Below are 27554 nucleotides of genomic sequence, written 5' to 3' on the forward strand. Positions count from 1 at the left end.
TTACATACTTTGTCATTATTTGCAAAATAACAATACAGGTTTGTTCAAAAATGTTAAGAATTTTAAGCAGGGTGCTGGTGGCTCATGCCTGTAATCCTAGCTACTCAGAAGGCAGAGATCAGGAGGTTCGAGGTTCAAAGCCAGCACAGGCAAATAGTTTGCGAGACACTATCTTGAAAATACCCAACACAAAAACAGGACTGGTGGAGTGGCTCAAGTTGGTAGAGCACCTGCCTAGAAAGTGTGAGGCCCTAAGTTCAAACCCCAGTATCATACAAAAAAAAAAGTTAAGAATTTTAAGATGCCCATAGCTCAGCATTAAAGTAAGCACTAGGCCCTTGTAAAAGATGGAGTACTGTGACAGCATGGGTCCCCTCTGGCCAGGATAGTCATGTTTATTCCAAATTTGAGGTTTTATGCATGTTATTCCACTGGTCAAGAATTCCCTTTATCATGATACCCATAAATTCTCTCTTGAAAGTTTTAAGGTCCTGTTCCCCTGTCCTTATAAGAGGTCCATGTATGTGACCTAATACTTTCTTGATATTATTGATTATCTATGTCTTCTGTTCCCCATTGGAGTATCCATGCCTTAAATCATTTTCCATCACTCTCAGCATCTAGAAATGCCTCTATGATAGCAAGGAAGTATTAAATACTCTTTTAGGAGCTGAACTGGTAGGGTAAGTACAGAAAGCCATATCACCAGGTTGGCCTGGTGATTCCCCAAAATTTCTGTGGCATCCATAAAAGTATGTGCTGTTCTATTTCATATTTTCCTCAGGAGGGTCACTTTGGAACCCTGCTTCTCATTCTTGACCCCTTGGTGGGGCACTGCATTACAACCTTGCAGCCCTTTCTTACACTTTGAAAATAATACTAAGAACTATTATAAAAATATTATAATCTCATGTGAGAAAATGCTGGAAATTAAGAGAAATCTCAGAACTCTGAATTTGGAGTCTCGTAAAGAAAGACCCTGGTCAAACATGAAGCCAAGTGTCATGAAATATTAGCCCTCTAAGGAGTCTTGGAGGTCACCAGATCATCCTACTTGTTCTATAGAGGAGGAAACTGAAGCTGGAGTGGGCCCAGGCACATTATGCTGATATATTGGGGAAGATAAAACTTTGGGAGTCTGATTACTGCTTATAGGTATTTTGCCTATGCACAAAGCAGAAATTCAAAGTGTATGCAGCTTATTTAAAAAAATATGTAACATTTGCTTTGATTTTTGACAAAAATCAGGAATTTGGCATTTAACTGTCCAACATACAAATTATAAAAAGAGTTTACACTTAGACATAAAACTTCTATGTGTAGAACATGGAAAAAGTAAAGAACATGATAGGTTTGATGGAGTGAGATTTATATGGTTGCCAAGGGGTGCTGGTTGCTAGGTAGGAAATGGAAGATTCTACCAGTAGCCAAGAGTACATTGTAAAAAGGTAGGGGAAGCCCACCTGCATCTGCTACTAAAAGTCATGGATTCTCCTGGGAGTAGAAGCTTTCCAGTGCTTTGGAGCTGTCACTGTCCTTCATGGAATGTTCAAGAGGCATGGTGGGGTTGGGGAAGAGGGTCATGCTGATGCAGTAATGATGTAGTGATCTACCCCCATTCTTTGCTCCCGGACAAAACCACTCAACTGTTCCTAAGCAGTATCTTATAAGAGGTTTGAGATGTTTAGAAGCAAATAATAAAATGTTGGAAGAGATTTAGGGGTCATTCAACCCAAAGGTTTTTAAACTCTGCTTCACACAGCCCTGACTTTTCATGAGAAGTTCTGCTATTGTCACTCACCTCTGTGCTATTTTTTTTTCCTTCCATGTAAGATTTCAATTAGAAAAACATTTTCAGGGCTGGGGTTTAGCCCAAATAATAGAGTGCCTACCTAGCAAATGCAAGGCTTTGAGTTCAAATCCCAGTACCACCACTAAAATATATTTGTATCTTCAGTGTTTTCACAAAAATGTCTGAAGGCCCCTAATTCTAACCTAATCATTCCCTTCATGTGGAAATATCTTTTATTATCAGGGAGGTAAATATCTTTTATTATTTTTTTTGAGGTTTTCAATTTTTTTATCTTTTCATCTCTTTTTTTATTATTGTTGTACTGGTGATACGTTGTGATAGTTACAAAAGCTCTTAAAATATATCATAGTTGAAATCACCCCCTCTGTCATTCTTCTGTATTATTATTTTAAAATATTGTTTGAAGAAGACATTCATTTGGGTTTATTCATTAAAATTTGGAGAGGTATTTTCACCTTGCCACATAGCTAAGGAAGAGCCATTCCTTGGTGTCCTAGAATTTGTGAAACATTTAGAAGAAAGACAGAAAAGTGGTTCTGTGGATGATGGGTGTATGATTGGTATACTAAGTTTATGTATTCTATTTATCAGTGACCTTGTTATTTTCTTTCCCTATGAGATGACTTACTAAGTAGATGATAAATATAAATTATTTTATGATCTTGGTAAAATTTAAACAAGTTAATTTACAAGTCAGAAAAAAATATCTTGTGAGACCATTCATTCTGGTGTTTCTTTAGAAAATCCAGCCATTTTGAGAGGCCTTAGTAGTTATGACAGTAGGTTGCAAGAAGCAGGCCAAGCAAGGCTAAGGAGAATTTATTACAGACATGTGGAGGAATTGGGGGAAGAAAAACAGCTGAGTGGAGAAAAGATGTAAAAAATCAATCAGATATGAAAAATGTGGTGGTGTTAAGAAAGCAGTGTATCCATGGCAACATGGAGAAAGATTGAGTAAGGATGATGTTCTTAGCAATAATGGGTATTTGGATGGATAAAACAGTAGCTTAACACACAGATTCCACCTAACCTTTGTGACTATTTGAATGATGAAATATTATGGGTCCATGTAGTACTAGAGGGAAAATGAACAACCATTAACAATTGTCACAGAACTGGGAATCATTGAGATACCTTGTTTTATTATTTGGGGAGCACAAGGCTGCTGAAAGCCATGGAAGGGCTCACAAGCACAGTGGAGGAAGGCAACTGCCTCTTCTTTGAATGACAACAGGGGAGACTTTCAGAACTGTTAGACCTCCTGACTTTATCAGTGCTGCCCACAGTAAGGCATGGATGGGTGATAACCCTGCCCTGACATGAATGACTGTGAGCCCAGTTTGCTGCCTGGATTGCCTAAACAGCTGAGCAAACAGCTAAATTCATTCTGAAATTCTTATAGCGAATTTTTCATGTAAAAGTAGACTTTTTGCTTCCTTTAGTTGAAAAGTTCCAACAAAGGAACTTCTCTCTGGGAATAAATAAAGAAGATGATTTCAATTTGGGACACACATGCACAGGCCCAGTTGGTCTCTGGAGTGGGTGGAGAGTAAAGGGGAGTTAGGGGTTACTAGCATAGAGAAATCTAGGCAGGTCATTTTGAATACAAGGTCACTGATACTTCTGTGCTTGGGGGAGCTGGCAAGCTCTGATTGGCCATCAGGGCAGTTACTATGTATCACTAATCATAAGATCACCTTGGCAATTCCATCATCAGTTGCTAAGTGAAAAAATAGTTATGTTGTGGGTATGTTGGGAATGATTCCATTTTGTATAATGAATTTTCATAGGTTCTTTCCCTCTCTCTTCTTTCCTTCCTTCCTCCCTCCCTTCCTCCTTCCCTTCTCCTCCCTCCCTCCCTCCTTCTCTCCCTCCTTCCCTTCTCCTCCCTCCCTCCCTCCTTCCCTTCTCCTCCCTCCCTCCCTCCTTCCCTTCTCCTCTCTCTCTCTCTCTCCTTCTCTCTTTAAGATCCAGGCATGGTGGCACACACCTGTAGTCCTAGGTACTGGAGAGGCGAGGTAGGAGGATTGCTTGAGTGCCAGGAATTCAGGGCAAGCCAGGCAACATAGTGAGAAAAAAAAAGCATGAGACTCAACTCTGCTGTTGGAGAGACAGTTCATGGTGTGAGTAAAAGTATTGCCTTACAAATCCAGAGTTCTGCCAGAACACTGGATCTATCTTTAATTTCCTTCCTGAGGTAGGACCTGGTGTGCCCCTAGCTTAACACACCATTTATTTTCTATTAAATACACATGAATTAAAGCCATTGCTGTAATGGATATACATACACACAAATACACACATACATATTGTTCCTATAATTTAAAAAATTAAATCTTTTCTTCATTCTCATTCTCTCTTACCTTTCCCCATCCTTGCCTTCTCTTATTTTGTCTGCTTCTTTTTTTTCTAGTATTCTCAGAACATTCATAACTAATTCATACAGATTTAACCAGAATAAGGTTCCCCTACCTGTCACAGGTAAACATTTACATGAATATATAACCCTATTGTCTTAATCAATCTTGCTACTGTTGCTAGTATGAAATAAGCCACTTTCTACTTTTTGGTCCCTGTTATTACTTGGAATCCATCTTGAAACCTTGGTTTTTGGATATCTAAAGTAGGATTGCGTAACTGGGGGCAGGCAATCCCAAATTAGACTGCCACACGCTGTGAAGCATATATTTAAGTCAGGTACAAGCCCAAACAAAGTATAAAGGTTAGAATGTAAGGAAAGAGTGGAAGCAAGTTCAGCACACAGAAGTATTATTAAATGATAAATATGACCTCTAAAATTCAGTTGATGGAGAAATAAATATAAAAACAGCAATTTGGAAAAATAACTAAAACTTCTTGTTTTGCTATATACAAAAATGAATTTCAAATGCACTGAAAGCCAAATGCAAAATATGAAATTGATAAAAATATAAGAACATTGAAACTAGATGCAGTGGCTCCAGCCTGTGACCCTAGCTGCTTAGGAGGAAAACATGAGGAAGATCATGGTTCAAGGCCATCCAGGGCAAAAACATTAGTAAGACTCAATGGCTTAACCAATGGCTAGATGCAGTTGCATGCATCTGTCACCCTAACTATGTGAGGAAGCAACAATAGGAGGATCATGTCCAGGCTGGTCCAGGCATAAATCAAGACCTTATCTCAAAATAACCAACACAAAAAGGGCTGGCAGAATGGCTCAAGTGGTAGAGGCCTGTCTAGTCAGTGCAAAGTCCTGAGTTCAAACCCCATAACCACCAAATAGATAGACAGATAAATAGATGTGTGCATGTATATATATATATATATATATATATATATATATGGATATTTAAGTGACATACGATCTGAAGGTTGAGATGATCTTTCTAAGTCTGCACCAAATATTGAAATCACAAAAAGATTTTTAAAGGATTGCATATAGAACTGTTAAATGCTCCAAATCATCACAAAATTGAAAAGCAAACTAAAAACCAGGGAAATTTAAAACATAGATGACTGTGCTTAATGTGCTTCAAATACAAATAGCTTTCCCAAATCTATAAGAAAAACATTCCCTAGGGAACATTTGCCAAAGAACATTACCAGTATATCAAATTCTTTGACAAGAATTTGCCAAAAAAAAGATACTCATGGCCATAAATCTGTGAAAACATGCTTGACTCATTAGAAAGCACTACAATGAGATGCCATTGTTGCTTATCAAATTAGCAAGGCATTTCTCTTCTTTAACAGAATCATCCTTAGTTAATAAGGGTATGGCATAATGGGGACAATCCTGTAGTTCCTAGTGTAAGTACAAAATGATGCTGGAGAAAAAAATTAAATCTGTAATAACAAGATGTTGACTAAATAGCTATTGGAATATAATTAAATATGAAGTAGTCATTAAAAATGACAGACCACACATAGTACAAACTCATGCAAGAAGTAACAATACATTGCAAGTGAAAAAGCGAAGCTAAAGAGTGAAAATAGTCTCAGAATGGAGACTCCATAGTAGAGTACTTGCCTAGCATATTGGAGGCCCTGGGTGTGACTCCTAGCACCAAAAAAAGAAAAAACAGTCCCAGTTTTGCACCTAACATATTATTTCTATTTCTAAATCTACCATTCTCTCAAAATTCCCTGAAATGTTTGTGCAAATGTATTCCCTCTCAACCCCAGCCCTACTACACAATAGTCTACACAAAGGAAACCAGGGAAATTGGTAGTTTTTAAATCAAACACCCAGGTGATTCTTTTATCAGGTAAACTGGGGAAAATCCTGGTCTGAACTAATCTAATTTCTCCCATACATATGTGTGTGTGTGTGTGTGTGTGTGTGTGTGTGTGTGTGTGTGTGTGTGTGTGTATATATATATAGAGAGAGAGAGAGAGCAGGAGAGGGAAGGAGAGAGAGAGAGAGAGAGAGATGCAGAGATCCAGCAAAGCAGGGACCTGTCTAATGTAACAGCAAGGAAGGCTTCCAGAATCGCCATGTGTCATATTCCAGATGAGCGATCCCTTTTGAGAGCACCAAGTTTATTCAGACTGGTATTCTTATTAAACTCCCAACAACCTTCACTTACTTCTGTCAGTCAGGTAACCCAGCTTCTCCTCAACTCCATTGTTTTGCATTCAGTAATGGTCTTTCTATGTTGATAGCAAATGGAAAGTTTTCCATTTCCATGGTTCCCTAGCAATGTGACATTTTCAAACAGTAGCACAAAACTCTTTAAATAGAAAAGATCCATTTCCACTCTATCGTGACTCAGTAACAGCCACAGGATTCTTCTCAAACTTTCCTAAAAATGTCATCTTTGGGCTGGACTCAAGAGGAACATTTCAGCCAGGGAGGCACATTTTCCACTCTGTCAGGAATGAGCGAGCATGGAGTTGGAACATAAAGTGTTTTGCAATCCTCAGAAAAGCAACACTTCTCACCAAAACCATAGCAACAACTCTGTGTGATGCTGTCAGAGCCTGGAATCATCCATCCAAGAGCCTTGTTCTTATCAGAGACTTGGCTGGGGCCATCACCTGTATTGGTCAGAGCAGTCACCCAGATGCCTGTTGGCTCCAGAAAGAGAATGGCACCCTCCATAAGTATTGCCATGGAAACCCTATGGGCAGTGATTCTGAGCTGAGTGCCCTTTGTGCTGAGTTACTTAGGGGACAGGTAACATGAGACACACCTCATGTTCTAGGTGCTCCTCAGTCTTCCTTTTAGAAAGAGTCCTTCCCCTGCATTGGAAGACGCATTAAGACACAGGTATAGCATAGTAAGCATTGTTGTTCTCTCAGTCGAATAATTCCGTTTGGAACTTGCACCTGTGGAGCAGAACTTTGGCGTCTTAAATTACAGACTGGAAATTTGCCAGCCTCTGTTGTCATTGTATGGCCTTGGCTGAGCTGTTTATGTTCTCTGCGCCTTAAGGACCGTAACATGGGGGAATAATACATATTCCTACATGACTGTTAAGAGCTTTCAATGGGATAATTTATATAAAAACTTAGATGCCCCAAAACTGGCACTATTCAATTCTCCTAATAATTAGTCCCAGTCAACTTCCTCATCAGAAATTATCAACAGCAGAAAGACAGGGAGAAGTGAAAGGGATGAGGAAGACAAAAGAACTGATCCGCAAGGAGTTAATGACTAAAATTCTTTGCCCCATTGTCTGCCCTTCTCACCTCACTCTGTGTGCCAGGTTACCCTGTACCTTCAGTCCCCTCTTCCTACAAATGGTGTAACCACCTCCCAGGAGCTAGCAAGACTTAAAACACCAGCAGTATTTAAGACAGCAGGATGTTTTCAAAGGTACATGTTACCGTTCTCAATGCATCCTGAAGGTTTCTCTTCTTCAGATTCTGTAACCAGAATGAACAGACAGGCTTTGCCACAAAGCCATACTAGTAACCAAAAACACCTTGTAGAGTTTAGAAAAAGGTAAGCCCATTAACTCAGTCCCAGTAATCCTATAAACTTGGTAATTAATATTTCTTATTGATATTATTGCTATAAACTGATAGACTCATAGACACAGTGATTTGCCTGAGGAAGTCAGCTTTGTGAAATCAAAGATGAATCTGTTTTCTGTTCCCATTGCCTTTGCTCCATCATGCTGCTTCTCCCTGGCATTAAGAAAGTCCTGACCACCAACCAGCACTGGGTGCATGGCAGAGGTGACTGTCTATGTGATAAGAAAAATGTCACAATGTCCATCAGTCCTGGTATTTCCCTCATCCTCAGCCTGAAACACTCAAAAGACTGCCTAGCTATATCTGGTCCTGTCTCTTCTGGGTGGCTCTGCTTCCTCTTCTGGGAACAGGCAAGTGACATCTCTATGAGTATAACTCCACTGGTGTGTAGAGATATTTTAGCTCTCATTCTTGAGTTGAGACCCAGTCCCCTCCCCCAGCTGCATGCAGGGGACCTAGTCAGGGTCCTCTACTATGCTTGACCTCCTCATTTCTATACATTTTTCAGTAACTATCCATCAGGAAGCTGCTTCTCTAACTGAATAGGATTTATACCATTTCCTCAATTATAGAATATTAGAGAAATATGGTCCTTCTTCTTGGGGGAGGTAGAACTTACTACTCTGTTCTGAAGGTCATTTTGGAGAAAAAAAGTACAAGGTAAAGTTTTTTTAAAAAACAAGTATTTTTTAAAATGAATTAATATAAAATTCACCCTATCAGACATGAAAATATATGCCATTAGTCTAGAATAAACAGTATAGCACCAAGACAAGAATGTCCAGACAAATGTGAAAATCAGATTGGAGAGCCCCAGAATATTGAGGAAAAAAGCAATTTGAACACACACACACACACACCCACACACACACACACGATTCCCAATTCTAATGACAGAATACAAAAATAGGTAAATGGCTTTAGTTCTGGTAGCTGAGATGGACCAACACCCAAATGTCAGTCCCACAGAAGACATCTCTGCTATTGATAAAGCATTGAGATGACACAGAATAAAAACAAGAACTAACTTCCTCTCATCTCCCAAAGATACCAATATGGTCTCAAAGGAGATGAGGAAAGAACTCCATGAACACCTATCATTTGCAGGTGGTTAGAACACGGAGTAGGGAGAAGGCCTGGGCCAAAAAATAACCCTCTGTTCAGAGTATTTTTAGCTACAGTGGATCAGTGGAGAATTGCCAGGAACTCTGGGGATGCAAATGACCACAGCAACTAAAGTGATGAGGGAACACAAAAAGGCATCCAGGAAGGGGACCAGCAATAGCTGTGCCCAGAAGGAAAGGCAACCTTATGTAGCACAAGGCTGGTGGTGGCAGAGTTTCTGTCTGAAGCATCAGGGTGTTCTATCTGCAGTGGGAAACAATCATGGAGAGGGATGTGGTCACTCAACCTGACCTCTAGACTCCCTCTTAGCTCTGGCAAACCTGGAGAAGCCATCCAGGGACAAACCACTGGTAAGCTCATCCTGGATGTAGATCTCTGGCTGCCCCCTTTAGACTTGGAGCACTGAGCCAGAAACCAAGTCGTCAGCTTCATCAGTAAAGTCGTCATCCAGTAAAGGATGACAGTGGCTCCTATGTGATAAGAGGAGCAAAGTTAAGGGAAATGCAACCTAGCCATATTTTGGAAGTAAAAGAAAAGCAGCACAACCTTTCAGGAGAGCTCCTGGATGACACTTCTCAAGAGCCTTTAGATATGTATCAAAAGCCTTAAAATTGTGTATTTCCTGTAACCAAATCAATTCACTTCTAGGCTTACTCCTAGAAGTATATTAAAATAATACCAAAAATCTGATCAGGGGCTGGGTCAGCAGTAGAGTGTTTGCCTAGCCTGTGCAAGCAGGCTAGCACCACAAAAATGAGAAAAAAAAGTGATCAATGTACAAGTCCCTGGGTTTAATACCTGGTACCAAAAAAAAAAAAAATGGCCAAAATTTAACTACAAAGAATGTCCATTGCTATTTTTTAATGATAAAAACTTGGAAACTAGCTAAATATTGAATAATGGCCATTTGGGTCAATGACTTAGGAAATAAACAGGAAGCAAGCAAACAAGAAGGATATTAAATGGCATTAAATAACATGGAATATATCTGTAATGTATTACTAATTAAAAAAACAATGGAGAAGAACTTATAATGTTTGCAAGGTTTATCTCATATAAGCTTATAGAAAAAGAACCTCAACTTCATGAATCAAATATCAACAAGAAATTCTAGTTCAGAAATAATGTCTTAGTCTATTTGGACTGTTATAATAAAGTGCTATAGGCTAGCTAACTTATAAACCACAAAAACTTACATCTCATAGCTCTGGAGTCTGGAAAGTCCAAGATCAATGTGCAACACACTTGGTCTGGTAAGGGCTCCTTTCCTAGTTAATAGATGACACCTTCTCTTTGCTTCCTCACAAGGTGGAAAGGACCTCTTAGACCTCTTTTATATGGGCACCAATCCCAGTCATGAGAGCACCACACTTCTGTTCTAATCAAAAGGCCCCACTTCCTAATACCATCACCTTACAGGTTAGGATTTCAATAGCAGTGGGGTGAAGGGGGCACATACCTTCAGCCCTTACTGGATACTTTCCTGCCTGGAAAGTTTTCCATAGTTTGCAGTGTTTCTGCATTGAGTGCTTTTCACCCCTGTATTCCTTTGTATTGCCTTCCAATAAAATAAATAGTTCAAGTCAATCTTCTAGCTTACTGATTCACTCTTAGCTATAGTCATTCTCATATTCAGTCAGCCAGTTGAATGGGTTTTAATGAACTGAAATTCATGTTTCAGTTTGAATTTTTTAATTTGAATTTTTAAAAATTGTGATTAAGCTATGCAAAACACAAAATTCACTGTTTTAACACTGAATTCACAGTTCAGTGGCAATGTTGAACAACAATCCATCTCTAGAACTCTTTTCATCCAGTAAAACTGAAACTCTATATCCTTAATAACTCCCCATGTCACCACCCCGGCAACCACCATTCTACTGTATGTAAAATTCTAATCATCTATAAGTGAAATTAGGAGTACAGGACAGCATAGGGGTTGACCTCCTACTTTAATATCCCAAGTAACAACCCTGTTAGATTGAGACATGGTCTGTCCTGCTCATTGTCCTTGAGGATTCATGGCATAGCTTTTAATTACCCATTTGAGTATGTTGGGATGTAGTTTTTAATCCAGTCCCATATTCTCTTTGTGTCTCACAGATTACTTACAGTTTCAATTCACTGAGGAGTTCCCTTCTTTTCCAGTGTAGATACAGATTTTTTTCTATTATTTCTGTTACTTATAGGAATCAAGTGTGTGCTCAGTTTACCATCTAGAAACAGAAAACAGTACTTTTGCTCTTTCAAAAAGAGAAAAGGATGAAAAGTAGAAATTAGCTCCACTTAGAATTATCACCTACAAAATGATCACAGCTATATTAGAACTTTATAAATGAAGATGGCATTACAAATCAGTGAGCAAAGAAAAATTCTTAATAAATGGCAAGTACACATTGGAATACATTAGAGTTATAGCCTCGAATAACATAGCAAATTCCACATTTGGGACTATCATAAAGACAAAGGAGATGAGCACATGAGATGGGTATTGGGCTCAGAAGGAGACAAACTGAAGTAGAGAGTTTGTGTGGCAAATTAAACTTGTATATAAAAAGACCTTGGGTGCCAGAAAAAGGAGCCATGAAAACAGGGCTTTAGGGACATCCACCTGACAGTGCTTTCCAAGGTACATTGCAAAGAGACCGCATGTTGGCAAACAACATAATCTAGATCTGAACTGATGATTCATAATTGTTATAGATCCCAAAGTCTCCCTAAAATTGAATGGAAGTCACAAATCAATTCACAGAAATACACATTTACACACATGCAAATATCATTGCCATTTCAGCAAATTAACAGAGCTCTTGAACACCAGAGCCTGTGGGGGGAAACTTATTTCAAAAGAAGGATGGTACTTAGAGAATATGAGAGAGAGTAGAAACAGAGGACTAGAGAGACTGTGCTTTCAGGGAAAATCTCAACTGATATATTCTGGCCATGAGAGTAGTAACTGTCCTGTTTACCACCGTGTGCCAGCAGCAAGCAACTTCATCACATCATCACATCGTAGGTAATCAGATATTCATTGAATGATTAAGTGGATGCCAGGAATTACTGCCTTCAGTCTTTATAACTAAAAAACATACAAATGATTAACCATAAAAGGAGGGGTTAGGAGGAGGATGAGAAGGAGGAGAGGGAAATGGAAATGAATGATGCCAAATAGTATAATTTCTTTACATTAGATGCCCAGAATAAATTTTACCCTCTACCAACTCTTCTTTAATATCCTTCTTCTTCTATAATGTAATTTTATCACTGTTTCCTATTTATCTTCCTTTAGGAATTCTGCTAAAAGGTTTTTTTCATAGCCACCTATTTAAAGATGATACCCCAAATCAATATTCTACTCTCAACCTCTGAACATTTCTCCAGCCCAATATCTCAATCACCTATAAAGCACATTACTTATCATTCACCAGGACCCCCAAAATTCAGATTGCCTAAAATTAATCTTATTGGCTTTTTAGACTCCTTTGTCAACTTCATTATAACTTAACTATAATGCATGTTCTCAGAACTATAAAATTTTCAAACTTCTGGATTAGTGGTGCTTTAGTCCTATAGCATATTCAAACATTCCACCCTTTTGACAGAGAACAATGTATGTTTCTTTCTTTCTCTCCTCCAGTTCTTTGTGTTCAAAATTTTTTCTCAGATTTTTCTCTTTTCTTTCCATTTCTACTGTTCTCATCCATCTCAATGTGAGTCAAACTAGTTTAATGCCCAAATAACCAAAACAGTCTTGATTAATTCTAAAAAGAGAGACCTATACAAGCATTTTGCTTTGTTGGATTAAGATACATGGTGTTGAAAGACAAAACAACTGAAGATTCTTATGTACAATTGTCAGTAATGTATAGAACGTGGGGGTTATTTGAAACTTGGAAAAGAACTTATTCTCATCCCAACATTTTGATAGAATTCACCAGTAAAACCACTGAGGCCTGGAACTTTTTGTCAGTTTATATTTGGAGGGGGAAGGGTTTGATATTCAATGCAATTTATTCAGTCAATATAATGCTATTCAGACTTTATGGTTCTTTTATCAATTTTGGACAACTCTTCAAAAAATTTTTCCACTTATCTAAGTTGTTAAATTTATTGGCACAAGCATTGTCAATGATATTCTTTTATTTTTTTCATAAAAGCTCTTGAGAGTGGCTAGGGTTACAGCTCTCAGGCCAGGGTGTCTGACTCTCTGGGCCCTTAAAACAAGACTTGGCAACATTCTGGAACTCTTCCAGAGACCAGGGCTGGCAGCTCCTCTTCTCTGGCTATTTACAGACTCCTACCTTTCTCCAGTCTCGGCTCTCTGTCCTCGCTCACCTTCTCTCTACTTCTGCCATCTCTCATTGTTTCTGCCACCTCTGCTTATTGTCATTCTTGCCCTGATCACTCTCTGGAACTCTTCAGTTACCTCTTTTGCTATGGCCTCTGTCACCACTGGAGCTGAGGCTGCTGCTGCTTCCACTACTGCTGGTGCCTCTGTCACTGCCTTCCCCGCTGCTACCACTCTGCTAACACTTCTGCTTTGCGCACTTCCTCTCTTCACGTTACCGGCTCAGCCTGTTCTACTGATAAAGATCAAAAGTAAGCAAGAAAAGACCACTGGAGAGAAGCCTTTTATTGGGCCTATTGTTGCAACACTAGGGGGCAACATTGTATCTCCTGAGTGACTCATAAAGTGAGCCAAACAGCCTGTTTTAAGAGCCACAAAGGGTTGTGGCAAGGCTGTCTGTATGAATCATTGCAAACTGTGTTTGTACCAATCGTGACACAGTCAATCCCTCATACAAATAAAAGGCTGTGTTTGCACGAATCACAGGCCTTCTGCTGGGCCACAAGGAGATGTGCTCCTCTTTTAGCCATGGTGAAAATGACTTCAGGGTCATCTAGAGTTCACTAAGGCATTCAGTGGCAAAGTCCAGCACAAGGTGTTTTGCAATAGTCGTGGCTGGAAGAGTGTCTTCTTGAATGGGGAGCTGTATTTCAGCAGCAAACAGCCATTGCTGCAGTGTAGCTTCCTCAAGGCATCTGTGTAGAGAGTTCAAAGTAGCTGGGGCTGGCCTGAGGGCAGTCCTGCTGACTGCTTAACTCATAGTCCTTTACTGGAGGTAACCAGAAAAAGGTTTAACGGTTGCCAAATAGAGAGTCAATCGCAGCTCCCAATATCTTAGCTTATTTAAAGGAAAAATAAACATTAAAAGGGCTGCTTACAATAAAGACTTTATCAGTGATTTAACAGTATTTTAAAGAGCTGTAACAATGTTTAATTCCTACCTCAGTCCCCCAGGAAGAGGTGGGTCCTTCTAACCTGTCTCAAAATTTGTAGACTTCATATACAAAGTTAGGGGACTCCTTTCTCTCCAGCTCTTTCCTTTGCTTGATTTTCCCATCACTCTCTGGCAGTCAGCAATGGTTATTTACCCACTTTTCCTTCACCCCTCTAGCCAGAAAGATTTGCACTTTTGTTTTGATTTTTGGAGGTTTAGTTTCCTGTGACCTGCCACTCCATGACTATAGGCCACCCTTAAAACAAAGCCCTTCCCAAATGGAAAATTATCCCACTCAATTCAATTCTCCAAGTTTTGGTTTCCCTCTACTCTGTCTGATTTTGTTTACGATTTGAAGTCCTGAGGTAGTTTCTTTAAATACTTTGTTCAAAGTTTACAGTTCTTATTGGTGGGAGAATTGGTTTAAAGAGGTGCATAAACAACAACATTCTCTTATCATTTTTATTTATCCACAAGCTAAAATAGTTCAGTTTTCTTTGTTGTCCTGTCTTAACATGAACAAAACACACAGCGATACTTTTAAATTGCCGTTCTTGCTGGGTACCAGTGGTTCACACCTATATTCTTAGCTACTTAGGAAGTTGAGATCAGGAGAATGATATCTGAGGTCAGTCCAGGCAAAAAGTTTGCAATACTCCATCTCAATGGATAAAAGCTGGGCATGGAGGGGCATACCTGTCATTGCAGCAGTGGTAGGAAGCTTAAAGTAGGAGGATCGGGTCCAGGCAGACCTGGGCAAAAAGCAAGAACAGATCTTCAAATAACCAGAACAAAAAGACAAGCATGAAACCCTTAGTTCAAACCTCAATACTGCCCCCAAAATTGTCTTTTCTCCATTTCCCAAACTTTCATTTTATCTTATGACTGCATTTGCTTTGAAGCCTCACTTTGAAATACTACATAAACTAGTAGGTAGCCCACACATCCTCCTCACCCTTTCCTCTTCTCTATTTCCAATTTTCCTTTTGTAAAAGTTGTTCTTGTTCTCCCTTCTCCTAGTAGGCTGATAAAACTAATTCACTTTGCAACCTTTTGCCATGGTTTGAATATGAACTTTTCCCCTCAGGTCCATGTGTTGAAACTTAGGTCCCCAGTTGGTGGTACTATTTTGGGAGGCACTGGAAATTTTCAGAAGGTGGTGCTTTGCTGGAGGAAGTACATCACTGAGGGTGTGTCCTTGGGGCTACATCCTACCCTGGCCCCTTCCTACCTATCTCCTTTCTTCTTCCTGTCTGCCATGAGATAAGCTGCTTTGCTCTACCACATACACCCCACTGTAATATTCAGCTTCCCCTCAGACCCACAGCAATGAAACCAGACAACCATGGACTGAAACCTCTGAAACTGAGTCAAAATAAATCTGTCCTTTTAAGTTGTTTCTGACAGGTAATTTGACATGGCAATGAAACGTCTGACTAAGACAGAAAATTGGTACCAGAAAAGTGGGGTCGTTGCTTCAACTACCTAACAATATGGTTTAGAAGCCTTTGGAACTGTTTTGTGGTAGGAATTTTTGGAGATGTGAGCTAGAGAAGCACTAAAATGGTATAAACAAAGCTTAATGGGTGATTCTGGTGGGAGCTCAGAAGACCAGATGCCAATAGGAATGCAGACAGTGAAGACTGTGCTCATGAAGTTTCAAATGGGAACAAGGACTCTGTTGAAAATTAGAATGGAAGTCATTCCTGTTACCTTCTGGCAAAAAACTTGTCTGTATTTTTGATTGTGCTCTGAGACTTTGTGGGCAGCTGGATTTAAAGGTGATGAACAAATTAATCTGGCTGAGAAAATTTCAAGATAGCACAGCATTTAGGCAGTAGTGTAAATAGTACTAACTGTTTTTAGCATGCTTATTGTGAAAACTGGGAGCAATAAGCATTGGAAATGTTTGAAAAAATATGCAGTTTGATCAGAAAAAGAATGTGTTTAAATTTGTAGGTGTGGACAAGGAAGGTGTTGTTGCTAAAGAGATTAGTTCCCTCAGAAAGAAGCCATGTACTTTGTACTAGGACAGTAAGAAAGATGCTTTGAAGGCACCTCAGGAACCATTGAGACTCCCATTGCAGGGCCAAGGGGTAAATGTGGAAATTCACTTGAAAGACTATTCCTTGAGAAAGAGTTCTGGGGCATCTAGCTCACACAGATCACCCAGGGACGTGTTTCCCTGCTTTCAGTCATCTAGAAATTCAGAGGCTGCTGCAGCATTAGCCCAAGGGGTGGGGGCTGGCTACTGCTCAAGCTGGAAGCAGACCTTGGTGTCATCTACATGGTACTGATTTTGCAGACATGCAGAATGCAAGAGTTACAGAATTGTGAAGGCTTCCACCCAGATTTCAAAGGAAGGGCTGGGAGATCAGAAAATGTGTGTCAGGGTCTGGATAGCATCTCCTGATAGGGCAATGCATGAAGCTACGAGGATAAAACCTAAGCTGTAATGGAGATCCCAGGAAGATTGAGATGCCAGGAATGTAGAATGTCTGCTAAGGAAAGCTTCAGGCAGTAGGCAGAGCCAGCCCAAGAGAGATGTGGGTTGCAATTGACGAGTGGGGCTGCCTGAGCCCATTTGAGCTCACATCACAGCACCACATTTCCTGGATACCTGACATAGAGCTACAAGATTTAGTGTTTGCCCTGCTGGGCTTCGGTCTTGCTTTGATCCCTCCAGCCCTCCTTTCTATGCCCCCATCCCTCCTCTTCAGAATGGGAATGTTCACTCTGAGCCAGGTATATGGAAAGTATGTAACGTGCTTTTCTATTTTTACAGGAGCTCATAAGTAAAAGTTTGCCTTGAGTATTAGAGGAAACTCTGGACTTGAACTTTTGAAAAATGGTGGAACTGTTTAGACTTTGGGGAGTCTTGCAAAGAGACTAAATGCATTAGGCATTATGAGATGGCTGTGAGACTTTGGAGGCCCAAGGTGGAATGTTATTATTTGAATATGAAATGTCCCCTTAGGCTCGTGTGTTGAAGCCTGGACCTCCAGGCTCTTTTAGGAGGTATTGTGAGAGGTATCGGAAACTTTAGGAGATGGGGGCCACCTGAGAAGTAGGTCACTGGGAGTTTTCTATTCTTCCTGACCTCTTCCTGCTGATCTCTTTGCTTCCCAGAGCTTTGATCTAACACATGCCTCCCACCATGATGTTCAATCTCATCTCAGACCCACGACAATGGAGCCAGCTGGCCATGGTATAAAATCTCTGAAACCACAAGCCAAAATTAATCCTTCCTCCCTTAAGTTGTTTCTGTCACATATTTTGCCATAGCCATGGAAACTGACTAACATACATCTTTACTCTCAGCACCTTAAACCCAGGAATCAAGATGGCAGTTAGAATTTCCCTGAGAAAATGGAATACCCATGAAGGGAAGGTTAAATGTCCAAGGACAGAATTCAGGATGGGTGGGGGGGGGAATGGATTTGGGGGAGAAAAGGAGGTGAAAATTGTAAATACCACACTCATAATTTAACAATTCAGTCCTACTTAATGCTGACTATTGAAGCATTTATGATGTATTACATACATATAACTGTGCATTGGAAATATGATGTACATGGAATATATAGAGACAGAGTTTGAATAATTTTATAATGTTTTACCTTTCTAAGCAAAGCATAGCTCCAATAAGTCTTCAAATTTCTAAAAGAGTTACAGATTCTCATAATTCTGGCATTTTGTTGACATTACAAGTACCTGCTAAACTATGCATAATTTGTTTTATCAAACTTTATAGAAGAACTGAAAGGTAGGCGTTGTTTCTGTTTACAAGTGAGGATACTGAGGATCAAAGAGATTAAGCCATGTGTCCAGGGTTATACACCTCTTGGAGGGTATAGACAAGATTTGAACCCAGATGGGAATTCAAGCCATTTTCTTCACTCTGTCTCCCCTTTTGAAATCACAGGCTGCCACCCAAGCAGGATTTGATAACATTAATTGCTCAATGTGATGGAGGAAGGGGGCCATACTGCTGTGAAAACAGCATTCTCTTTGAAAAGGAGATCAATATTCTCATCCCACTTGCTTACAAACTCTACAACACCTCAACTTCTCTCACACTATCTATAAGAGAAGTTCTGTGTGTATGACAGAAATGAAAATGTACTTCACTGCAATTTCCAGAGCTGTTCTGGTAATAACATAAGAGCTAGGAATGTACATCAAAAATGTAAGTGTTTACAGTCTTATTTAGCCTAACTCACAAAGTAACACTTCTTTTTCTAAGTTTTACAGTTACGACTTCAACAGAGAAGGACCCAGGAGCAGCTGGCTAACCAAGGCATAATACCACGTGAGTACCTGCAGCTCTTACGCACTACCATTGGGCTATGTTATTTGGGAGTTGGAAAGTGCATCAAACGTCACTCAGCCTAAACCAATGTGTTGATACCCCAAGAGCCTTATAGAATCTGTGTCAGCAGAACCCCAGACTTTGTATGTTTTGTCACAACTACCACAACATATAGGGTGAGCCTAAAGTTCCAATATGGTGGGTTTGTTCATACAGTATGCACAACCACTATGGGCACCCTTCATGTTTCTCCTACTTTTAAAATTGAATATCATCACTACTGTTTCCATAGGTTCCAATCACATAATCCTTTTTCTTACCTTCTTGATTTCAGAAACTTAGGCATTTGAGTCCACAATTAATTGAATATTGTTAAGTACTTCGTTTCTAGAAGAATGGATAAAAACCTTCTAGAAAATAAATAAATGCAAATATGCAAATGTTATAATATTGAATTACCAGCTGTAATCTGAGTCAAAGAAGGAGTATCATCATAGGTTTTAGAAGATATGTTTGAAATTTCCTTCCAACTTAGCAACTGAAACTAATTCTTGAGTTACCTATAGAAATAAGGGAAAGGGTGGCCCAGATGAAAGGACTCACAGTTGAAACTGCTCTAAGTCATACTAACATCCTCCTAATAAGATTTGAAAATGAAGATTTGTAATGACACTTGCAGAAACTCAGGTTCTTATAAGCACTGTCATGACTATTGCTTCAACATCTAATATGCAACATGCAGAAGTTTGCCCTTGACAGGTTGTCCTATGGTTAGTGGGAGCCCTGTGACCCACAGTCCACAAATTTTATGTTTATTCTATGTGTCAGAGGTAGAACACACCTAAAAATGCTTTAAGCCTTTTCTTTTATAATTCAAAAGTGTCTCTTTTTTTAACTTTTGAGGTGGATAATTTTTCCCATGTTTTTTACTAGCACACGTTAATTGTACGATGTATGGAGGGTTGTCCCAAAAGTAACTCTTTCTAAATGGCCTTGCCCTAGGAACATTAAAGGGTAGATGACTTAATAGCAGAACAATTTCTTTAGAGGTTTGCTAAGCACAAAAGAAACAGCTCCCTTACAAATTCAAGGTTATTTCAGTCACATTTATAACCATGATGAGGAAGCAAAGAGCAAATATATGTGTGTCTGTTTGAGTTTAGTCAGCCTCCTGGGGAAGGGCTAAAGACAGGGAAAACACAGGTCTGCAGACTTCAAGTAATCACACATAGCCACTATCTGCACCCTCACTGATATGACTTTCTCCTTAATTCTGAAAGGCAAATGGAGTCAATAGACCCAGAACATTTCAGTCAGGCAAGTTCATAACTGATTTAAAGTTCAATTCAAGTGTCTACATCCTCAGAGCCTGAGTTTGCAACTGGCATTTGAATGAGAATAAACTGTTTTGTATTTTCGGTATATGGGGTTAAATCTGAGAAACAATAAAAATAACCAATAAAGACAGGAATTAACTTTACATTTTTAAATAACACCACTCATGTCAGTTGTGTCAATCAAACATGCATTTGTACCAGGCTACTTGGGAGGCTGAGATCAGAAAAATTGTAGTTGGAGACCAGCCCAGGCAAATACATCAAAAGACACCCCCCATATCCAAAATAACCAAAGCAAAATAGACTGGAGACATGGTTTAAGTGGTTGTACAAAACCCTGAGTTCAAACTCCAGTCCCACTGGAAAAAAAAAATCCACTGGTGTAGTGTTCAATGGAAATAAAACATTTTGTTTTCCAGGATTTTCAGAATCAAATAGCAAAGATGTTAACAAAATACTGCTTAATACAAAACTTGCCTCCATGTTCCATTGTACCATTAAGATAACTTCTGGGGGGAAAAAGTCCTGAAAAATAATTAATTTCCCTGGGGACTGAACCCAGGGCCTATTAGGCAAGTGTGTTACTACTTGACCCACACCCCAGCTTTTTCGTCTGTATTTTGTTTTTGAGATAGCATCTCCCTGGCCTGGACTGGCCTCAAACTTGCAAACTGGCAAACTCCTATTGCCTCTACCTCTTGAGTAACTGAGATTACAGGCATGTGCCACCATGCCCAGCTATGAATTTAAAAAAAACAATCAGTGAATGATACTGGTTTTCCAGTTTTCAGCCACCTGCTCTCAAACAGGCTTTTTAAAGTGTAGAGTCTTCTGAAGAAAAGTACATAAGCATGTCTGGAGGATATTGCAAGCCCTGCCTGGACAGACCTATTCTACTTAGCTCTTCTCAGAAAGCTAGAGTCAGAAAATGTCCTCATCTGATTATGGTCAATATCTTAAATCCCATTTTGAGGCCAAGCATGCACTCTCCATGCAGTGTGGGGCAGGAAGCTTCCTTCAGCACTAAGCCTACTGGTACAAATGCAAATGCTTGGGGGAAGGAAAGAAGACCCAAGAGCCTCAGGGTCTTTTCAATTCAATCAAATTCAACACATTTTTAATAAACTGGACTGTGTGCAGGGCACTGAGTCAAGCACTAGAGGTACAACAATGATGAGCAAAGTGATCCTTTGGAAAGACCCAAAAATGTTAAGGGAAAGGTGATAAGAAACACAGCTAAGAATAATTCAGTGAGGAACTAATGTTCCACAAGAGGACCATTTTTTATTTTTTCATTCTATTAATTAAATTTTTAAAGCAGAAAGGAAGAAAAAAGGAGAAAGAAAAAGAAGAGACTAGAAGGAAGAAAAACTAATTGTCCCCAGAGGTCATCTATTTCTGTGACTTTCTAATTTCTTATTGAGAACGAAAATATATGTATATATACATTCTTATATACATTCATACGTAATGGCTGAGAAAGTATTGGTGGCCTCTGCTTTATTTCCTAGGCCTCTCTTTATCCCTTCCAGAAGTCCCCTGAAAGCCTTCATTACAGTGCTGCTTCTCTTCAGAATAGAGCTGAAAATCTCCTGACCTAGTCAAATCTTTATTTGTCTTTAATGTCCATAGAACTGAAATTGAGGAGGCCTTAGAAAGTTTTCAAATGTCCCTAGGCCAAGTCCAATGTGGTCTCGTTTTCCATCATTTTAGTTTATGAGAATTTAAATATATGCAAAATAAGATTGTTCATAAAATCTCAGTTAACCCAAGAAATTTGAAATACTAGCAATCTTCCTCCAAATTTTAAAACATGCCATAAGTTGCCTAAATTCAAAGCTGATGAAGTGAATTAATTATTCTTAGGTTATTGCCATATAGCAATGCTGTTTTCACTGCTCAACAGGAACACTTGCCACCCTTTGGCAGAATTAATCTTGCATTTTAGATTAGGTTAAGTCTTCAGAGCTTGTCCTTTGCAGAAAATGCCAGCCCCTCCTATTGTGACAGAGCGGAGGCCAGGATCTGAGTCTCCTGGTCCTCACAAAGGCCCATTTTCTCAAATGTTCAAAAGGAATCATTTGACATTTAAAAGCACTTACTTACATTTTTTGTGACCAAAAAAATTCAATTGGAAATTTAGACATAGAAAAAAGATGTGTGACAATATCAAGGATGAAACACTGGTTATAATGGCTTCAGGCTCCATCTCATAATCTATGTTTCACTATGACCAGCATCGAATGGAAAACCCTACAGACTTATCTCTGACAGATCTGCACTCCAAATTGATATTAAACTGTAAGGCTTCTCTGCCACTGACTCTAATGAGCCAAAACATGTGTTCTTCCCAGTTGACAAATGCAGCTAGTCCAATATGACTGAATTTTCTTCCTTCCCTCTTCGTGGGGATGCATCCTGCAAGCTTTGAGGTTGTTGCTGAGTAACAGTCCATAACCACCAGCAACAAATTCTTTTCTGCAATTCCCCCAGTCACTTTTCTAAAGCATTCACTTTGTTCTTATTTTATGTATCATGAGTTTTACGATTTTCTCTTTTCCCATGCTTTGAATGAATTTAAAGTTATCATTGTTTTTTTCAGTGCTAGGCATGAAAACAGGGTGTTGTAAAGCGAGTCAAACTATGTCCCCAGCCCTAAAGGCATCATCTCTTGACTGCAAGCCAAGAAAAACAGAGTTCTGATGTAGTTTAGAACCCCTAGAACGACTTGAAACAGTAAGAAAAGGGTTCTTGGGTCAAGAGGGGGAGCCAAAGCCGTACCTTAAGAGGCCTTCACTTTGATAATATTAGTCGTGAAATTCACACATTTTCAAAAGAGTTCTGAAATCTTGGTGAACTATCTATCTCCTCAAAGTTAATTTAAGAATATTACTTTTGGAATTTGTTGTTTGGACTTACCTCCTAAACCCCATGTCTGATTCTCAAACTGGAGATTTTTGAATTGCCTAGTTTGCCATTATAACTAGGATTTAAAGGAATGGCTTCACTGTCCCTTCCTTTCAGGTTCGAAGGTACAGAGGACATCAAAGCTATGTACTCTCATGGCTTTAGAACAGAGCCAACCTCCTCCTCCATAAATTTCTGGGGTTTGTCTGTTCATCATTTTTCATGCATATTTTCTTTTCTTCTATCCTTTTCCCTGGGCACCACTCTCCTAGGTAGAATCCTAAATGACATCATTTAATTCCAACCATTTCCAAATGTAGAAGTATAAAAAGAGGATCAGCTGTATGGCTTAGACTCAATAAAACAGCTATAAAGCAATTCAGTACGTATGTATTAACTGTCTTTGAGCAAGGCTCTAAGGAGCACACACAAGAATCAGACAGGATCTCTGTGTCAAAGGCCTTCTGGTCTAGAAGGGGCCCCAAAGCACCCCCATTTAACTGTTCCTATTAACAAGTTCGGACAACTTGAGGCCCCTACATGAGAGAGGGTGTTGGGAGGGTTGAGAGATTACTTTTTCTGTCCCTCTGTTACTAAAGAAAATCTAATGGGGTTGAGCCCAGGGGAGATGGGAAGGAAAGTTTTTCCTTTCTCCTGGAATACAGGAGAGGAAAGTAGAGAATGAAAATAGGTTTTAGAGGACCTGGGGCCCAGAGAGCCTGCTTCTTGTCCTCAGATTCTCAGAGAAAGCTGCCACAGGCCAGAATGGAATATCTGGGCAGCGTGAGTCTATGATCAATGTACATGAGTTCCAAGATACAATGAGCGGTCTATGAATGGTGCTGCCTTTATTTTTTTTGCAGACTAATCCAAGCTACAGCAGCCATATACTTACTGCCAAGCCTGGGTAAATCCCTGAACTCTGTGACACTTCTGAGTAGTGAGAAGAATGATCGGGCCATTCCCGCACCCACACCCCATGCAGCTTCACCATAGTCTTGAGAAGTTGACTGGACAAAAGTCTCTCTTCTTTTTTCTCAGTGCATTCATGTGACTTGGCTTCTCCCTACAGCACCCACCCTACCTCACACCATTGGCTGTCTGAGCAGAACACAGCACAGGAGGATTAATCCATCTGCCTCTTTCCTTCTTTCTAACCTCTCAACTTCAGAGATAGGAAAAGGTGTTCTGGATTTTTCAAAACAAGCCCACCTGAGTCAACAATGTAACTCCCCACCTTCCTCCCCTCTGTCCTTCAATTTTTCAGTTCCCTGTTCTTAGAAGCTAGAAAAACAGCCATTACAGACACACTTTGAATTTGTCTTTGTATCCTTTTTCGGAGAAATTCCAAAGTGTTCACGTATGTTGCATCAAATTCTACAAGTGTGCAAGCCAGATCTTAAATACTACAGGCTACATTGGGAAAATACACTGTTCTCAGATTCCTAAGACTGTAATTTGGATACTGAATAAGCAATTTATTACCAACCTAAGAAAGAGAATATAATTTCCAAAAGTGTCATCACTTATCCATAGCATGTATCCTAATTGTTCAAGGAAAAAGTCTATCTTTAAGAGAAAGGCAAAGACAGTTCACACATTAGTAAGCCTATTTATATATATAAGTGGGAAGCTGAGAGTATAGGAAAACTATCACACTACTTCAAGTTATTCCAAAAACAAGGACAGAGTTCAAGTAGATGATTCCTAAATTTTGAATCACTCAGCACTTTAATCTTGCCTATTACTACCATGGATCTTATGTCTGAAACAGTTTTGTCTTCTCAAAGGACCCTATATGCATTAATTATTAATCCATATATCTTTTTAATTAAACAATGGCATACAAATTTACCAGCCAATACTTTTAGTTTAGAACAAACATTTCTAAATGGCATCACTATAATTCTGGGCAACTGCAATGAAAAATGAGTTTCATTACAGCATCCTTTCTCTGGGCTGACAATCCCTTTTTCTCCAGCTTTTTTAAATACTGGAAATCACTCCTTACAATCCACTGCTCCACTCTAAACTCATAGATTCCCAAGGATTGCAGATCAGGAGCCCCCTGGCCTTATAAATGACGCAATGGTTCTTAAACTATGGTATCAAAATCACCTGGAGGGCTTGTTCAAACACAGATCTCAGGCTGACAGAGTGGCTCCAGTGGTCTGCCTAGCAAGCATGAGGGCCTGAGTTCAAACCCCGGTACCACCAAAAAACAAAAGAAATAAAATAAAAATGTTTAAAATCCCACAACTCCCCATGTCCCATCTCCAGAGCTTCTGACGCTACAGTTCTGGGGTGGGGCTCAGGAACTAGAATTTCTAAGAAGTTCTCAATTAATGATGAGGATGCCATACTTTGAGAACCATGGCTCTAGTTCCTGACTCAGGTTTCTGGCTCTTTGATTCTGCCTCTCAGTTCTTACCCAATCCTGTACCAATGGAGTTGGATTTTCTCTGAGCCTGGCAGTGAGGGATCGATCCCCTTGAGGGAGGTGGAGCCCTGCAACAACCCAGCATCCTAGCTTGCCCCCCGCCCCCCCGGAAGAGTCAGCCCTCTGCCTTAAATGAGTTCTCAGTGGTCTGTCCCAACAGCCCGTTTTCTCCATGGTTTGGGATCCCATTGGAGGCATTAGGTCAAAGTTGAGCAAAGACTGCAGGAGGGCTGGCCTTATCTTGGGATCTTTCTCTGAGCTCTAAGTAAGCAAATGTTTATACACACAGCTGACCCAAATTAGTGAGAGCTGTGGGGACAGAAATAGGAATAGCCCACAACTAAACTCCAAGGCGAGAACATGAATTCCCCTGCGAGGAGCGATTAATCTTCCTCCAGGGGGAACGAGTCAGATGTGTGGCTGACTGGATTTATAACCATATTTTAATTTGAAATCGCATGGACTTATTTTTTTAATTTAGAAATCCAAATTCCTTTTCAATCTTAAATGTCAGTGTCCTTTAAATACAAAATTTTGCCATTTGATACTCCCCAAGCTGGCAGCAGAAGTTGTCCTTTGTGTATTTTCCAAAAAAAAATCAACTGGGAGTGGGGGCCGTTATGATTTTTGCAGGCCTGCAGGGAAAATGGCTACAACCCATGTTCTCTAGAGTCACAGAGAAAGCAAACCTCAACCCTAGGGCCACTGCAGGGGAGTTTTCCACAGTATGAGCTCAACCCAGTGCCCCACATAACTCGCATAAGTCCTGAGAAGAACATGTGGTAAAAGCAGCATGGGGACCTCTGGTATTCTTCCCAAGACCTTGCAATATGGACATAGTGTCCCACCCTATGGTAGAAGGTTCTAGAAGACCTTTGTGCTCTTGTCATCAGAGAATTGGACCATGTGAATCATTTCACAGGGGAGTAATTAACACAAGAAACGATGAATTGTAGCTTTACAAAGCTAAGGCAGAGGAAATGCAGTGTTTCTTAGCATAATTAATGAACTCTGCTGATAGAAATTGAAGTGCCTCAGGGAGGAAAGGATCAGATAAATTCCTCTGAAGTCCCTAGCCCAATTCAAACCAATTGTGTTTGGAATGTAAGAGATGTCTCTAGATGTAGTCATACCATTCATTCCCTTTGAGAAACTTCCTGAGGAAAGAGATGAGTTATTCTCTTTAACCACTTAGTAAAGATCAATTTGAAAATCAGTTCCTTTTCTGGATGATGAAAGAGATTAAGCCACACCAATGTGTAATATTTCATTAAATGTCTCTCAAGTCACAAGACAGAGGTAAAGGCCTGTTGGTGCAGGATACACAGGTTCACATGGGGCCGCTGTACTTCAAGCAGACTTTGTGTGACCTGGGGAAGATGGAGTCTCTTCTCAGACACCCTCAATACAAATTCCAACTGTGATCAAACACAAGAAAAGGCAAGCTTCCTTACTAAGGCTGTCCAGACCCAAACCAAAGAAAATGAATGAGCCACACAGTAGAGCTACACATTTATTTCTCAAAGTCACTGAGTGGGAAGAAAAGGGGGCATCTGCAGTGGCAGATATAGCAGAGAAACCCATTTTAGAAGTGAAAACAGAACCAAAGAGCAGCTAGAAAATCAGTTTCCAGACTAGTGGGAAATGTGATATTTAAGTAAAATATTCATGTTTTTTCCTAAAAGAAGGAAGCCTCTTCACCTCTAGTCAAAAGGAGAAGTATGCCTGTCAACTACTTTAGGCATAAGGAAGCAGCTGGGACGATTTTGCATGTTTCTTTGGCCAACATTGTCAATGTTGGGGTGAGGTGAGGAGACTGATAGAGAGCATCCCTTATTAACATCCCCAGCAGGACCGCCATAGACGATAATGTGGTCAGCCACTGTTATGGTATCCACCATGACTACAACCACATCTGCTTGATGTCCAGCAAGCTGAGCTGAAAACCATACTCAGATCTGGTGTGGTCTTAAGGGGTGAATGAGGCACACACCACACATACACACACAACCTGAAGTGCTGATCTGGCCAGAAACCTAATTTTTATGCTGACTGAAATTTGGAAGAATACATCATAGCCTGCACTTGAGTGGACATCTGTTAGAGTAGTTGTACAACTCTGGATCGTGTGATTCACAAATTGGCCAGACTTAGAATTTTTTTTAAATGCTATTCTGTGACCTCTGATCTCACTACTTACAATGAAAAGTGATTGTTTGTGGCTCCTAATTGAGATTATTGTAAGATATCAGGGAAACTAATACAAAATGTGGAATCTATTGCAGGATGCTGTACATCTTTACTACATCAAGTTTAATGAATCATCATGCAGAGATGCTCTGAATGAGTGATGGGGGTACACAGAGGAAAGAGT

At 39.8% G+C, this 27554-nt stretch overlaps 1 protein-coding gene across 2 annotated transcripts in view; it reads left to right on the forward strand.

The window, feature by feature from the left end:
• The window catches only part of Myocd (myocardin), a 91852-nt gene that overhangs the window by 17143 nt on the left and 47155 nt on the right, over nucleotides 1-27554 (forward strand). The window contains exons 2-3 of one of the 2 annotated variants that reach the window (XM_074046855.1): nucleotides 18431-18496; nucleotides 23604-23647. Coding sequence is in view for 1 of the 2 variants with exons in the window: in XM_074046854.1 (XP_073902955.1) it covers nucleotides 18431-18496 (66 nt within the window). In the remaining variant the exon portion in view is untranslated. The remainder of the gene's footprint in view (nucleotides 1-18430; nucleotides 18497-23603; nucleotides 23648-27554) is intronic. The other variant, XM_074046854.1, reaches the window with a different exon arrangement.

The sequence above is a fragment of the Castor canadensis genome, chromosome 11 (assembly GCF_047511655.1).
Source record: "Castor canadensis chromosome 11, mCasCan1.hap1v2, whole genome shotgun sequence".
Lineage (NCBI taxonomy): Eukaryota > Metazoa > Chordata > Mammalia > Rodentia > Castoridae > Castor > Castor canadensis.